This window comes from Lucilia sericata, unplaced genomic scaffold, assembly GCF_015586225.1.
Source record: "Lucilia sericata isolate MDLA Ls3-8-SP2 unplaced genomic scaffold, ASM1558622v1 Contig001303F_arrow, whole genome shotgun sequence".
NCBI lineage: Eukaryota > Metazoa > Arthropoda > Insecta > Diptera > Calliphoridae > Lucilia > Lucilia sericata.
The window spans coordinates 57,376-74,740 of NW_023995250.1; the positions used below are offsets into that span (position 1 = coordinate 57,376).

At 29.1% G+C, this 17,365-nt stretch overlaps 1 protein-coding gene across 7 annotated transcripts in view; it reads left to right on the forward strand.

The window, feature by feature from the left end:
• The window catches only part of LOC119610891 (innexin shaking-B), an 84,769-nt gene that overhangs the window by 57,139 nt on the left and 10,265 nt on the right, over positions 1 to 17,365 (forward strand). For 3 of the 7 annotated variants that reach the window (XM_037966297.1, XM_037966298.1, XM_037966299.1), the window contains exon 2: positions 9,163 to 10,309. The exons of 1 other annotated variant lie outside the window; for it this stretch is intronic. In XM_037966297.1, the coding sequence (XP_037822225.1) occupies positions 9,950 to 10,309 (360 nt within the window). In that variant the 5' untranslated portion in view covers positions 9,163 to 9,949. Of the gene's footprint in view, positions 1 to 9,057; positions 10,310 to 17,365 lie in introns of all 7 variants that reach the window. 3 more of the 7 variants (XM_037966296.1, XM_037966295.1, XM_037966300.1) reach the window with 2 other exon arrangements.

The window sequence follows — 17,365 nt, forward strand, 5'->3', positions numbered from 1 at the left end:
CCGTCCGTCCGTCTGAGTTTGCACTGTTTAAATGTTATTTTAAATTGGTTTAAATCGGATTATTATTTTATCAAACCCCATAAAACTATTATAGGAAAGTGAGCATTTTGGAAATATATTTTATAAATATTTGAAATTTCATTTGTAAAAGTCTAGTTTTATTCAAACTGTTATCTTTTGAAAATTATATAAACTTAAAGAATTCTTAAAAAATCTGGTTAAAACTGCCCACATCGTGCTAATGTCGCACAAATATATAGAAATCATAAAAGTGGAAGTCCAGTATTAGACAATCAGAGTTAAATTCGCTGTTTATGATGATTTCCAGTGTTTGCATTTAGAAAAGCCTTTTAATTTTTTGCTTTTTTAAAGCTATTTTTTGCTGAAATTCTAACATAAAATAATTTCAAAAAATTTTGAAATTTTACACTTTCCAAAGTTATATTATACAAACGAATTCTTTGGCATTGATAAAATTTAATGGTTATTATATCATATTTTCAGACAACAAATATTTTAAGTAAAATTCACTTAAAAACTCAATGCCCCTAGAAACTGCAACAGACGCGCACAGCAAGCAGCAGCAACTATTAAACTTATACAAAATTTTAAATTGGTTGTGTTCTGTTTAATAACAATTCACAATTGATATTTCAGAAAAACCAAAAGAAAAAAAAATAAGAAAAACACAAAAAGTAGAATATTTTTATTACAAAATACGATATTTTTAAAAATAAAATAAACCCAAAAAAATCTAACGAAAACAAAAACAAAAAACTTAAAACTTGCAGTCAACTGGAAAATGCATATAGAAAGTTAAAAAATTCATAAATGAAATATTCTTTATATGTATGTATTTAATTGCTGAATTTATTTTCTTCAAAGAAGTAAAAAAAAACTTAAAATAAAGTACATATTTTGAAAAATATATGTATAATTCTTAAAATTTTCATTAAATTATTTGCTTTTCTTTTTGGCTAGATATACTCTTGTCCATAAGTATGGTAATAAACACACACTTCATATTTAAATATGACTAATGGTTTATTCCTGACAACTTTTTTAAATGAAGAAAAAATCCCATGATGTACATCACCATCATCATTTTCTGCTCCATATTTATCTTTATAAATTCGCATATGTGTGTATGGATCTTTTATTTTAGAGACAAAAGTTGATTAAGAAAAATATGAAAATTGAAAATTTGTTTATTTTTACAATATGAACCAATTTATCAACAATTTTGTTAATAAACCCTGTTATTAAGTGGGTTGAAAACATTAAAAACAATATTATCAATTTATTAATAAATATTCACACCTTTTACCAATTAAATAAACAAAATAAAATATGTATTTCATTCATCTACCCAATTGGAAATGGTAGAAAAGATTTGGTTTTCAATTGAAATAAAGTTATAGAAATCGATAAAATCATAAAATCCTATACATATATAGTGAGATTGATTTGTCATTTACAATGAAGTCGAGAGTTTAACGTGAACACCTGCCTTGACGGCCTAATTTCACGGTGGTCTTTTTCACCCACTGGGTAGACTAGAGACGGTCTACCAGCGCCCCTGAATTCTTCAATGAAGAACTCAGGTAGCAATTTTTGTACATGGCTGAGCCGGTCCATGTACAAGTACTTTGTTAAAGAACTCGAGCTATCTAATCTCTTGCCATAGTAGCCCCGTTGCGGAATGACAGGCAGCATGGGATCAATCCCAATGCAAACCCCGACAAGGAAAAAGCAATCACTGGTCTAAAGTCAATAGAAGGGGGTGACTAGTCCCAACATCAGGTGAAATCAATCTTCCGGTAAGCCGGAAGGTGACCACCCTATGATGTCATGGAAGATTGCATTATTCAAAATGCAATCCCCATCATCTAATGACCCATTCCAGTGCATTCCTTAACCTCTTTAAGCCCGCGCAACCACACTACTGAGATGGCCCTGTTGGTTTGGCAACAGCACCTAGAGACATATTTGGTAGTCCGAAATACCCAACAAAATGGATCAGGATCCCTCTTTTATGAACCGATCAATGTAACAAAGGAAATAGGAATTTCCAAAGTCAATTGATTCCAATAATTGCCCCGACAAATTAGTCGCGTAGAATGTATCAATATATCCTGTTGAGATGGCAACAGCACCGAAGAACTTCCCCGAAGCGTAAAAAGGCATACTAAATCAGTACTAATCTCCAATATATGGAGACTTTCCCGATCTTTCACCAATTTCCGCATCAGTTCCATTCCCATGATCATAAAGATCGCTCGACGGGATGACAGGCAACCATTGAATACTAACCTGACAATTCCCCAGCATATACCGGCGTCCCACTACACGACCGGTAAGAAATACCGATCGGGTTTAGGAATCCAGCATATGCTGCTTTGTATACAGACCTGTTCGAAGAGAGAATTATCCAACCCATTAGGTATAGGATATATCAGTCCTTAAACCAACATTCTCTCCCCGCGATTTGGGTTTCAACCACAGCCACTACGTGGATCCCGAAGGAACCTCAACCAATTGACCGGCCAGGACTAGGTCCTGTGGGCAACCGGCCACCCGTAGTGCCAGATTATATGGTACTCTGGTTAGACCCCATGCCAAATCATTCCGAGGCGAAGCCAAGGATACATTTGACATCACCAGTTTATAGTCCCGGCAGACTAGAGATACTGGTAGCATCTCTTTACCCCGGGATTGCAATACACCATGATGGACATTTCATCATGGAAACATGCCCCGGGGGGGATTTGTCATTTACAATTCTAGTTAATTTTTTTCTTAAAAAAAGGTCAGCTTAGATAGAGATTCCTAACAGAGAGCGTAGATCTGTAAGAAACAAACGTCGCCTATATACGGGTCCAGACATCTTCGGTAAATAACATATTATTTTGTAACAAAGCCATTCGTACAGTATTTTTAATTATTCAGATCGTGTCACAAAAAGAATTGTATAGTAACATATAGTCTGGGCTATAGATTTATAAAATGTGGATAATAGATTTATCTGTATTATAGAATAGTCCATAGTTTGTGATATAAAGTAATTTAAAGTCAAGATTGTAGACTAATCTGGGCTATAGACTAAAATAAAGTTTGGATTCAAAGCCACTTTATAATATGGATTATATAGTAATTTGTAGTATGGAATCTAGACTAATAAAAAGTAATATATAGTCTGAATTTTTGATTAATTTATATATATTTATTTATTAATAGTCTGATCTAGAGTCTAGACTATATAATCAATTCCTTACGATAGAATAATCTATAATATGAATTTCACTAATCTAGGGTCCAGACCATAGACTAGTATAAAGTCCACACTATAAACTAATCTATAGACTATACTATAGACTAATCAATAGTCTGGACTTTAAACTAGTCAATAATCTGGATATTAGAATAACCTATAGTCCGAACTTTCATGTAATCTATAGTCGGAATTATAGACTAATCCACAGTTGGACTAATCTATAAACTACTATAGTCTAGACTATAGACTAAACTACATATATTCTGGTCTATAGACTAATCTATAATATGGACTATAGACTAGCCTATAGTATAGACTATAGACTACTCTACAGTCTGGACTATAGACGAATATATAGTCCAGACTTTAGACGAATTTATAATCTGAACTGTATTTATAGTCTGGTCTATAGACTACTCTACAGTCTGGACTACAGATGAATCTATAGTCTGGATTATAGAATAATCTATAGTCTGAACTTTGAAGGAATCTATATTCGGCATTATAGACTAATCTACAGTTTTACTAATATATAAACTACTATAGTCTAGACTATAGACTAAACTATATTTTGGTCTATAGACAAGTCTATAATTTGGACTATAGACTAGCCTATAGTATGAACTATAGACTACTCTACAGTCTGGACTATAGACGAATCTATAGTCTAAACTATAGACGAATCTATAGTCTAAACTATAGACGAATCTATAGTCTAAACTATAGACGAATCTATAGTCTGGAGTATAGACTACTCTACAGTCTAGCCTATAGACGAATTTATAGTCTGAACTATAGATAAATCTATAGTCTGGACTATAGACGTAGTCTGGACTATAGACGAATCTATAGTGTGGACTATAGACAAATCTATAGTCTGGGCTATAGACAAATATAGAGTCTAGACTATAGACGAATTTGTAATCTAGTTTGGTTATAGACTACTCTACATTCTGGACTATAGACGAATCTATAGTCTGGACTATAGAAGAACCTGTAGCCTCGTCTATAGATGAATCTATAGTCTTGACTGTAGACGAATATATAGTCTAGACTATAAACGAATTTATAATCTGGACTATAGACGAATCTATAGTCTGTACTATAGACCAATCTATAGGCTGGACTATAGAAGAATCCATAATCTCGACTATAATGGAATCTATAGTCTCGACTATAGACTAATCTATAGTCTGGACTATAGACTTATTTATAATCTGGACTATAGACGAATCTATAGTCGGGATTATAGACGAATCAATAATCTGTATTATAGGATTATATACTGTAATCGGGTCTAAAGACTATAAACAAATTTGAAATTTGGAATAAAGACCAAACTATAACCCGGCCTATAATCAACACTATAAAATAACCTATATATGGCCATATATCCTTTAATAAGTAAAGGTCCTAACAACATACATCGATCCTGAACTAGTTTCCGTTTTTAAATAAACGAAAAAACAAACAAAATGTATATCACATCAATATATTTTTATTAATATTCACATTTGCGAAAAAAATAATAAATTGAATTATCGCCATACAGGTATCCAACTGAAATTTAGACTTATTAAATTAATAAAACACCTGTTAAATGTTTAGAATAAAATAAATTAATTAACATTATTAACTAAAATGTTTTTCTTTTAATATTAAAAATTTTGTATCAAAAAACTTCTTTAGAGATTTTTCATTTTCAACATATTTATGTTTAGCTGTATGTGGGTGTGTGTATGTGTATTTTAATTTAAACAATATTTTAATTGAAAACATTGACTTCGAACAGAAATATTTTAATTTGTATACAAGAAAGTATAAATATAAATGGATTTGTATACAATATAGACGGGTGATCATAATGATAAGAAAATAGTAATTTTGGGAATACGCTACGTATGTATTAGATCAATATGTTTCGTATGTATTTTAACAATTTGGTTACAAATAATAGCAACTTCGATAGAAAAGTAGTTACATAATTGAAAATCTAATTTTGTATATTTATGCTATTTATTTTACCTAAGCTGTATCTTGTATCTTAAAGTATGATTGCGTATCTATATCATTTTGAAAATTCATTCATTGGTATTGAAATCTTTGAAATTTATTTACTCGACGGGAGTGAGTTGTACATTTTTTTCACCACTACTACAGCTTTTTAGTTTATTTAGATTTTACTTTTTTGTTTATTGAATTTTTCTCTCTTTAGTTTAAAAATATTTGGAATCCTATTTTTTAAGAAATTAAGCAAAGAAAAATTCTTTAAAAAATCTATTTTTGGTTATCCCACTGTTTTGGTACATAGTACAATAACAACAATAACAAAACAGAAATTGGTATTAAATATAAATTTATAAACTTTGTACAAATTTATTACGATTCTTTGCGATTTGTAAATTATGTGTAAATTACGATCAAAGTTAGTGAATCGTGTTAATTTGCATTGTTAAATAAATACAATTAATTGTTAACAATACAAATTTACACTAATGTTCCACCACATTTGTTTTAATTAAAATCAATTAAATTTTTATTTAAACTTGACATTAAATTTCATTCGTTTAGTTTGAAAATAAATCTGGGAATATTTAAAAATCCATTTTTCGTTTTGTTAAGTTCTTTTGTAATTAATTGGGTGTTAAATTGTTTGTTAGTTTTTAACATTAATAACATATTTTGGAAACAATTGATTTTAGTTGGAAAAATTTGTTTATTTCAAGAAAAAAAGTCCGTGAATTAGTTAAAAATATTGTCTAATTAAAAAAATAAATATATATAAATTGATGTGTAAAATAATGAAATGAAAGTGTTTAAAATTTTAAGGTTAATCACGCGGAGAACCAGTAGGAGTATGTCACGAGTTCAATTTATTTGATTACTAGCAGGTCATCGCACGAATAATTTGTTTAAATCGAATATATAACAATTCGTTAAATACTAAGAAATATTATCTAATTAAGCAAAAATTATACACTGAATGTAGACTTATTGATGTATGAAATAAAAAGTAAATTAAAGTGTTTAAATATTTTAAGGTTGATCACGTCGAGACTAATAGGAGAGTGAGTGTGTTTTGAACATAAGTTCTTTCAACATACACGTGTAATATTTGTTTATTAATATCAGGTGATCGCCACGAACTAGTTCTTTAAAATTATATTTAAATAAAAGCCAGTGCTTCATATTCATATTCGTATATGTATGTATGTAGGGTATTCTTAAAACAGTTTAAACTTTGACATGCAGATGAAAAATCATTTTAAAATTTAACTTTTACAATATAGATGGATATTTTATTCGATTTTCATATATTTTTTTAAAATCTATTTGTATAAATTTTGATATTACTGGTTTGTTAGTTTTACCGTCGGACGGACAGACATTTAGTTAAAAATTTCATTTTGGAAATTCGTTTACTTTGAATATCAAACAGATCCGATCTTTGATGAATATGAAGAAACAAAATTACCGATGGACCTTTTCCCTGAGTCCTATCGTTAATTCATTAAAGTTAGACATAACAAATAAGCAAATGGACGGACAGACTGATGGGTACTTTAAGATCACCTTAATGTTTTCCAGAATAAACAAATTAAAATATACGTTATCTAGTACCTTTCGCTTTGGATTTGTCGCACACGACAGACGGACAGACGTTTTAATAAATGTATTCCTGATTGTTCTGATAATTGGAGAAAATTTCATCCTTCCCCTTAGTCCTAGTACCAGACAGACGGACATTCACTCGGATAGTCTGAGGGTTCGAAACGACAGATATATGTACATATATAGATCTTCTTAGATATTTTCAAGGTGACTGAATATATTCACACACTCTGAGGTATAAAAAAAGGGATAAGAACAACAGGAAAGTATAGTCGGACATGGCCGATCCTCAACAAATTAGCAAGAGGGATGTATTTTTATATAAAGGTTAGTTATGCTGAATTTAATCGTGATACTAATGGTTATAAGTAAATTTTTGGGCGTTCAAAATATTTTTTTAAAGGGGGGTTTGTATGGGGGCTAGGTTCGAACAAAGACCGATCATTATAAAAATTAGCATGATCATTTATGCCTATATAAAACATAGTTGTGCCATTTTTTGGTGAAATAGTAGTATATTTGAGTTAAAAACCCTAAATCGGAAGGTAAGGTTGTATGGTGGCTAGGTGAAATAATGGACCGATTTCAACTATTTTCAATAGGCATCGTCCTTGTAGCAAAAAACTCGTATGGTTTATCAAAGTATCTTGAGATAGTAGTATATTTGAGGTAGTTATGAGTTAAAAACCCAAAATCGGAAGGTCAAGTTGTATGAGGGCTAGGTGAAATAATGGAACGATTTCAACCATTTTCAATAGGCATCGTCCTTTGTATTAAAAACTAATATGGTTTAAATTTTATCAAAATATCTTGAAAATTGTGGCCTGTAGCTTGCGCAAAAGGTTTACATGGACAGCCAGCCAGCCGGACGGACGGATATGTCTTAATCGAGGAGAAAGAGATTCTGAGTCGACCGGTATACTTTAAGGTGGCTGTAGGACTAATATTTTTATGCGTTACAAACATCAGCACAACCGTATAATACCCTCCCCACTATGGTGGTGTAGGCTATAACAAGTAAGTGTGTCAAATATGGAGGGTAGAGTCCATTATGGACCTATCCTCATCGGATAGGATTATTTGTTACGAATTTCTGAATGAAACCGATAATCAGTTATCGACTGAACCTCATCAAATTCAAATTTCATTTCCTATAAAACTATCGTAATTTGTACGAACTTTTGAGCCATTATTGAGCGTTAAAGTCATTTTCTGAAGTGGATCTTATTAAACCGATTTTCATAAGCTTTTGTACATAAATTATGTTTAGTAAAAAAGTTGTTCATTTCGAAATTAATCGCCTCGTATTTTTAAGTAACTTGAGAGTTAACGTAATTTTTCTAAGTGGTCCCTAAATAGGGGGTGGGATCAGTTATCGATCCATCTTCATCAAAGTCGGTAGAAAGATTTCAGTTCACATAAAACTTGTTTATGTAGAATTTCATAGATTTACTGGAATTTTTATGCCAGTAATCTGTAAGCGTAGACCGATATTGCCCATTTTCAATACCAAACAAACATTATCTGTAAGTAATAATTGTCTACCTCCTTCCGTTCGGCCTCTATCGTGCTTTCAATAGACAGACGGACAGACATTGCTAGATCGTCTTTGTATGCCAGTAATCTGAAAACGTAGACCGATATTGCCTATTTTCAATACCAAACAAACATTATTTGTAAGTAATAATTGTCTACCTCCTTCCGTTCGGCCTCTATCGTGCTTTCAATAGACAGACGGACAGACATTGCTAGATCGTCTTACATCTTAGGTCTATGTCCAATATTTCGATGTGTTACAAACGGAATGACAAAATCAATATACCCCCCATCTTTTTTGATGGTGGATATAATAACTAAGATTGCTACTTTTTTATTTCATACATTAGTAACTAAGATTTCTATAAACAACTTCTAATATTAATGACATATTGGAAATTTATATTTTTTTTTCATTTGACAAGATTTATTCTTTTTAAATTATTTTTTTATTTGAAGAAATGAAAAGAAAATCAATTTCCCTATAAGAATTTAAAAAACCAACAAATATTTAAAAATTTTTATTTTTGATGTAGAAACACTTAAAACTAAAAACTTAAAAGATCACAACAAAACATAAAATTTTTTCATATAAATATAAAAATAAATTTTCATTTAAAATGAATACAAAATAGTAAAGTAATTAAGTTCACTATAATGTTGAAACAACAAAAAAAATATATTTAACATAAAATTGAAAATGAAAGTGACATCAGTATGATTTATAATGATCCATACAGGGTAAAACAAACTACAAAAAAAGAAGATCAAATAGTAAAATCGGAAACATGTGATGCTAAAAAATAAATAAAAAAATGAGCATAAAAAGTGCCTTCTTAATATTTTGCTCTTCAGATATTTTTATTTCCAAACAAACTAAATCCAACCACAATAAAAACAGCAAACATAAAAATAACGAACAACGAAAATTTGTAGATGAAATTTTACAAACCAAACAAATCGAACTAGAATCGAAAAGGGGATAAAAAGAGGAAAATCCTATAGAGTATAGTTTTGAAAACAAAAAATTAAATGTTTAATAATTTTTAAAATGCAAAAGCCTATAAAAAATAAACAAAATCTTTGCATAATCAATATAACAACGGAATTGAATTTCAAGTGTTTGTGTACAAAACAATATACAACGACGAAAAAGCGAAAATGCCACAGAGTTGCATTTTACTATAGTAATTACAAAAACGAACATTTCAGTGATATACAAAAACAACAACAAAATGATCAGCAACTACGCTTAACTATGGAAGTGTCACGAAAAAGAAAGTATCAGAAAATTTCAACTACGATACGATAATATTTACGCGATTAAACAAATTCTATATATTACTTAAAAAAAAACAAAAGAAAAACATTTTCTACAACAAATACAAAAACAACTTACAAAAATAAGATCGCCTTATATTTAGCATTAAAACGCTGATACATTTAATTAAATTCAACGCTCCTAGCACTAAACTTCACTTTCATTTTATAAAGTGAAGTTAGTCGGTTTACAATTGTTGGCGAACAATGTTAGATATATTCCGTGGATTGAAAAACCTTATAAAGGTCACTCACGTTAAAACCGATTCACCAGTATTTCGTTTGCATTACTCTATAACTGTGATGATATTGATGTCATTTTCCCTAATTATAACCACACGTCAATATGTTGGTAATCCCATCGATTGTGTTCATACTAAAGATATTCCAGAAGATGTTCTCAATACATATTGTTGGATACATTCGACATACGCGCTTAAAAGTTATTTTAAGAAAAAACAGGGCGTTTCCGTACCGTATCCGGGCATTGGCAATTCCGATGGGGATTTGCATGAAAAGAAACACTATAAATATTATCAATGGGTGTGTTTTTGCCTATTTTTTCAGGTGGGTTTTTTTCATTATTTGTTTAATTTATTTATTTAATATTATGAGAATTTGTAAAAGATTTAAAGACAATTCAATTACATATATTTTATGTAGAATATGGTACAGAACAAATTTGGGGCAAGTACTGGTAGTACAGAACATTTCTGAAATTTTTTTCTGTGTTAACATTTAGCTACCTGATACATGATTATATTAAATACCTAGATTTTTTAATCGCTAAAATAAATATATTTTTATAAACAAACTTTTTTTCGATAAAACTAAACAATATGTCATTTAATTTTACCTCCAAAATCAATTAGACTTAAACAATTGTAATCGACCACCTAACTGAATATTTACGTTCTCTAAATGTTCACTAATTTAGTTTTTTTTTGTTCCCATTTTTCCTAGCCAAGGTCCCTTTTTGGACACATGTTCTAAAATAAATATACAATAATTATGTTTTTAACATTTCATTGTTAAAATAATAATAATATATAAACCACAAAATCCCCATATGCTAAAAAAACAAACATATCGTCGTCATTAAACCAAACACCTCCTCATTTATTGTATACTGTTGTTCATCATCATAATCATCACCATCGGTGGCACCAACTAAATATCCAAAATGACATCGAAATATTGCAAAAATATTTAAGCTTGACAAATGCCATCAAATCATACAAACAAATTTTGAAATTGAAACCTGTCAAATTATAATGATTAAAACAAAAATAGATTTGTGCGAAAGAAAGAAACAAACAACTACAATATTCAAATTCATTTAACGTCACACATTTCATAGAAAAATAAATATTAAAATAACAATATTTCATTTAACTTAAATTATACAAATTTTTGGATATTACAAACAATAACATTAAGAAAATCATTTTAAATTTGTTTTTTTATATTTTTGTCACACATTTTTTTGGTGAAAATGTTTTCCAAAACATCAGGTGGTATTTACAGAGTACTGAACTGAAAATTCTTTATTTTCTTATTTATTACTGAGTGATGGTTTTGGTCATTATTTTCAAATTATTTTTAAGTATGTGTCACATCTATAAACACTAAGAAAATTATGTATATTTTTTTTACATCAGAATGCCATGAAAAGAAAAACATATACATATGTTCGTAATCGCACAGAATCATATTATAGCTAATACTTTATTATGGGGGATAGTTGCAATAATGAACCGATGTTCGATAAGATCATGTAAGATTGCGAGCTTGCGAACTGTAGTTTGATTACAAGGTTTACATGGACGGACATTTATTTATATATTTATAAATTGACCTTTTTACCTTTAATATTTAACTAATTTTCTAGATAGGCCCGTTTGCTTTTTTGTTAATAAAAGCGCTAATTTTGCTCGGAGGTGTCCAATTTTTGTTGATTGTAAATAGTAAACTTCTTAAAAAAGAATTATCCAAGATTTCGATTCCAAAGATATCTAAGATCTTCACAGAATTGATTTAAAAGATATACACGGACGGACGGACATTGCTACATTGACTTCTATATATTAAAAATCAAAATATATCGTCATCTTTATATAATAAAAGCGAATTTATAATTTCTATTTCCAAATCAAAAAATTGTTGGATTAATTAAATAATAACTTTTTAATAAACACTTTAAACTGCAATAAAAAATTTCATTCATCTTATCTATCGGTTCTAAACAAGATTTCTTTTAGCTTACGAAAAATATAAAAAAAATCTAAAGGCTACGATTAATGCTAAATAGACTCTACTATCAATCTATACATATATAAGTATAAAAGAGTTGCGTTACTGACTGATTGATGCATCATCGCACAGCCCAAACGGCTGAACCTAGAATCATTTTGACAGTAGATGTGTTATGTGGATCCACTAAGGAGGGAATTTTGGAAATTTGTACATTTAGGGGTAAAAAAGGGGAAAAACGGGTAAAACAGGATTTCTTAATTATCTTACCCAATATTAGTGATACAAGAAAAAATTTAAATGGATCTGTATCTACTCTTAAAATAAGCAGATGGGTGTCCGATACTTTTTTAAAATTAAGGGTGAAAATGTGCAACAAAGGTGATTTTGGTACCTTTTTTGGAACTTTAGATAGTCTTAACTAATAAACATTTAGTTTTTGTAAATATTTTGAATATATTTTCTAAAATTATGAGACACCTGTTTTGTAGTTTTTAAAATTCAGTCCTTTTTTGGTGTAAAAGGGAGAAAACGGTATTTTTGGTACTTTTTTAATCACAAAGAAAACTTTTTCGATTTATTGACGTATACCTATTAAATTACGTACTAACTCTGTAATATTTATTGAAATGAAATATTTGCTATTTCACTGGGGAAAAAAGTATCAAAAAGGGGAAAAACGGGAAATTTAATTTTATTCAAATTCATTGAGCCAATTTTTATAAAATTTTAAAAAGTAGTTTATTTGCTCTCACGAAATAAGCTATTGGTATATTATTATAGAATTATAGAGTACTAAGGGCTATATAGGACCAAATTCGAGTGAATAGTTTGGTACTTTTTGAAAGCACATTTTTTCTGGAACAAATGAATGCAGATTTGAATCGTTTGTGTTGTTTAGATTTAAATACGGAACATTTTGTAAACTTAATTCTAGAAAAAATATTTCTAAGCGAAGAGGGGAAAAAATGTATTCTTTTTATTAGCATTTTCCACTAAGGTAGAATTAATTCCACTTTTGGTACTTTTTCTTTCTTCAAATGATACTCTTTGTTTGTTCTATAAAATTTATTCAAAATACATGATTATTAAACATACACGTTCTTTTTTGAATAAGATTCTTTAAGATAGAACTTTTTAGTACTTTTTATAATTCAATTACTACTTTTTGAATTTTGTAAAATATTCAACCTGGAAGTATACATTTGAACATGCATGGAACCCACTGAATAATAATCTATAAGTGGGGACTCTTTGGTACATTTCCATTCTTCAAATGGTACCTTTTGGATTAAATGAGAATTTTTTGAGAGAGATCTTCGTACATTTTCGTTTTTCAGATGGTACATTTTACCGTTTTTACTATATTGAATATAGAAATATAAAATTTAACATGTGGAGACCTGAGTCATTGAGAGTCTAAAAAAGGGGACTTCTGGTACTTTTTCGTTCATCAAATTAGATTTTTTGAATTTTCTATAATATTTAAAACAGAAATTTACAATTTCAGAATCACTAAGAGGTAATTTTATAGTACTCTTTCCTTCTTCAAATAGTACTTTTGAAATTTTCTATAATGTGGAAGCTTAACGAATGTAAATAAAAATACACACTCCTTACTGAATGCGAATTTTTTCACGTGATAAATTTCGATAATATTAAACATATAGAACAGAAATGTATTTAATTTTAGTTAGGGTAGCGAAGCAGCCAGGGTATTTTAGTTTCATATAAATTAGTATTTATAAATATAAAAAAAATAAATCTACACAAGACATTTTCCAAAATTTAAACTATATTTAAACTTTTTCTATAACTCAATAGATTTTATAAAATAAATACTCTTAAAAATATTTTCATATATATTTTTTTTTTAATATCCATTTTGTATATTATTCTTTTAATTCAATATTAAGATAATACGTTACACACGAACTATATAAATCAATCAACAATTTTGAAAATTTTAATCCAAAAATAAATTAATAATCAACAGCAACAATAAAATCAACAACTATAACATATGTACGATGATGATAATGAGTACATCATTGAATTGAAGATTTATTGCTATAGTTTTTCTCAATGAAATCTACATTTTTCATTTCAAATAAAGAAAAAAAAAAACTTAAAATTTTATGAAAATTAATTTGTTCGTAGACACATGTTTTTTCCATAATAGCGTTACGAGTATTTGTAAAATGGAATCGAAATAAACAAAACATTGTTAACACTAAAAAACGACACAATTTATAATAATAAAATTATATTTTATCACCTCATAAATTAAACATATAATTTGTAAAATAGTTTGGTATATCGATAACAAGCTTTGCAAGAAAAAATTTATAAAACGTATAAGCCGAAAAACTTCATAAAATAACCCTTGTTATCGTTAAACCTTCGATAACTATTAACAACTTGTCGCCCGATTGTATTCTTATTCATGCTATAAATTGGCTTTGAAATACAACATCATTTTAACTTAATAAATGTGATAGGTCCGTCTATGACGAGTCATTTAGGCGGTAAATATTCACATTATAATAAATTTATTTATAGCCAGACTCATGCGTCGATGTCTATTAAAATTTTGTGATGACACTTAGCGAAGCAGAACTAAATCAAAAAATTAAATAAAAAAAAAAAATAAAAGTGAAAATTTTTTAAATTTAGACAATCAACATCATGTTTTTTTGTCTTAAATTATTGTTGTTGTTTTGGTTTTCGTTTTTGGCATTGTTGGAACCTAAACAGAAATCATATGTTGTGTAATTCTTCCAAACAAAAAAAAAATATATATAGTTGTGACATTTTGAACTAGAAAAACTGTTTACGATGAGTGGGAGATCCCCTTGAGTAGCACATAGAGACTATAATCAGTGTGTTAATATTAGGCATAGATCATTATTATTAGGATTTATATACGGTCAAGGCCGACTAACTAATACCCTAAAGTTTAGCAATAGGCATTGAAACAAAAAATTTTGTATACAGTTTTTAAAACTTTGAGTTTTAAAGTTCAATTTCATATACATATTTAAATTTCTGGAAATTTGATAATATTTTAAACTCACAGATATGTTGATAATACCGAAAATAGCTCTCGATTTTAGATCCCAAGTGAAGCCGTAATATAATAATGTAATAAATGTTATTACTTATTGCTCGAAGCCTAACTGATGAGATCGAAATATATTCCAGGGCACGAACATTAATCGGCAGACCTTCAAAAATGAACAACAACTTAGCAATTCTGGTAACTGTTGTTCAACTAGTTCAACTAGTTGTTCAACGAATTTCCGGTTATTCCAGACGCCTGTACTTTTTGCCTGACTAGTAATTCATTTGGTATATTCGGCTCCATTAAGATCCATATAATTTAATAAATTACAATAATGAAGATTAAAAGTTTACTATTAGAATGATTAAAAACCAAACCTATTAATTCTGTTTCCATAAATATTTGAATGTTAATTACAACATTTTTTGAATAAGATTAAATGTCTAACATTTATCTCAACATAATTATTAGACGATATATCATAATGAAATCAGAATTTTGTTTAAAATAAATCCCCCTCCAAGATAAATAATTGTAACCACAAAATGGAAACAGAAAATTAAAAATTAATACCCCACCCGCTCTTTATGAAAAACTAGAAAACAAAAATATGATAAGTCGTCGATAAACAATACGGAAGCAGACAATGTATACGAATGAGTTTCAAATTGGCTAATAGCCAATATGGACAATATGTTGGCGAATTTAAGAGAAAAACTCTTAAACATATTTTAATCTAAGAGAAATAAACTCTTTTAATTATTGCAGTGATCATTTTCAGTTTATAATTTGTATTTTATTTATTTATTTTTCTGTTAACTACAATTATGATGGCATGCGTCTGCAAAAAAACAAGCACAAATACTGCACTGATGTATTTAAGCATAACAAATTCTAAAAGAAAAAAACTTTGAATTATTGCCAAAAAATTAATATATTTTTTTTTTTTCTAATTCTCACTCGTATGTTTTAATACAGTTTAAAACAAAATACAAAAGTGCAAAATGCAATTTGTAAAATGTGTTTGTTTGAAATGTTAAACAAACATTGAATTGAAGTAATGATTTTTTTTTAATTTCCTAGAAAAAAAGAAAACTAACGTGATCGACGTAATGAAAATAAAATATTTTGTTTAAATTCACGCACAATTTCCGAACGATATTTCAGCGCCAAATCTATTGATCATTGTACGGTTGGCGTGTGCGTGCAGAATGATGCATTTTTAATGGCATACAGATGTTGTGTTTCATGATAATGCTGACGATATGTTGATGTTGTTTCATTGTTTTCAAAGGCATCATTCAAAATTTTGCCTTAGTGTTTGTTCAGCTTGTTGGCCGACCTTTTAAGGGAAAGGAAAAAAGATCTGTGAAGTGCAAAATTTTTTTGGTAGAGGGCCAGGTTTTATTTGAAAATATTATAATTTCGAAACTCCTCCAAAAATGTATATCAATGAAAGTTTCTCTTTATCTTATAGTTGTTGCATTAGTTCCTAGAGTTTTTCAGAAGTGGTTAATATATGGGAGATATTTTGGGTTAAATTTATTCAATTTAGCTTGATGTTAACTTTTTCATGAAATTTATGAAAATTACTTAAGATGACTTTTGAACACTTCAGACTACCGATTATAAAAGGCAAAGAGGTTCGTTCTTTTATAATATAGTTCACAATATCAACGATCATTGAGTTCCTTTTAAAATGGCGACATGGATCGATCTCTACCTTCGTGAAACATATTTATATGTATGTTCGTCTGTCCAGCCGTATCACAATTTTATCAGTTTGAAATCGGAGGACACCGAAAACAAGAAATAATTATGCACAATTCCTTGACAATTTCTTCATATCCAACCTTGATGAGACATCTGCTTCAAAACTTAATGACTTCCTGATATTTTTTACTGATACAGGCTGGATGTAGTAAAATAAATTACTATGTATATCTGACGAGCGGAGTGGTCCTGTCAAAACGGTGACCCTACGACTCTACTTGACTGTTTGCGCGCAGTGAACTACCACGATAACCAACCAAACATGTAGAGACCACAGTTATTTATCTAAATCAAGTAAGAATAAATAGTCGGTCATACCGGACCATATGATGCCGCTCATTAGAGTACTAGGGTTTAATATCTTCTGATCAAATGAAAATCGACAGTTTCTTTAAGCTTATAACAAAAATAAGTTGTGCCGATATCTGGGGAGAGACTAGAACATACATGATAAGCTCCAAAGCCATGATGTACGGTTTCTGAACCAATAAGTACCTTAAGGTGTGTATATAGGATCAATATTTCTGTGCGTT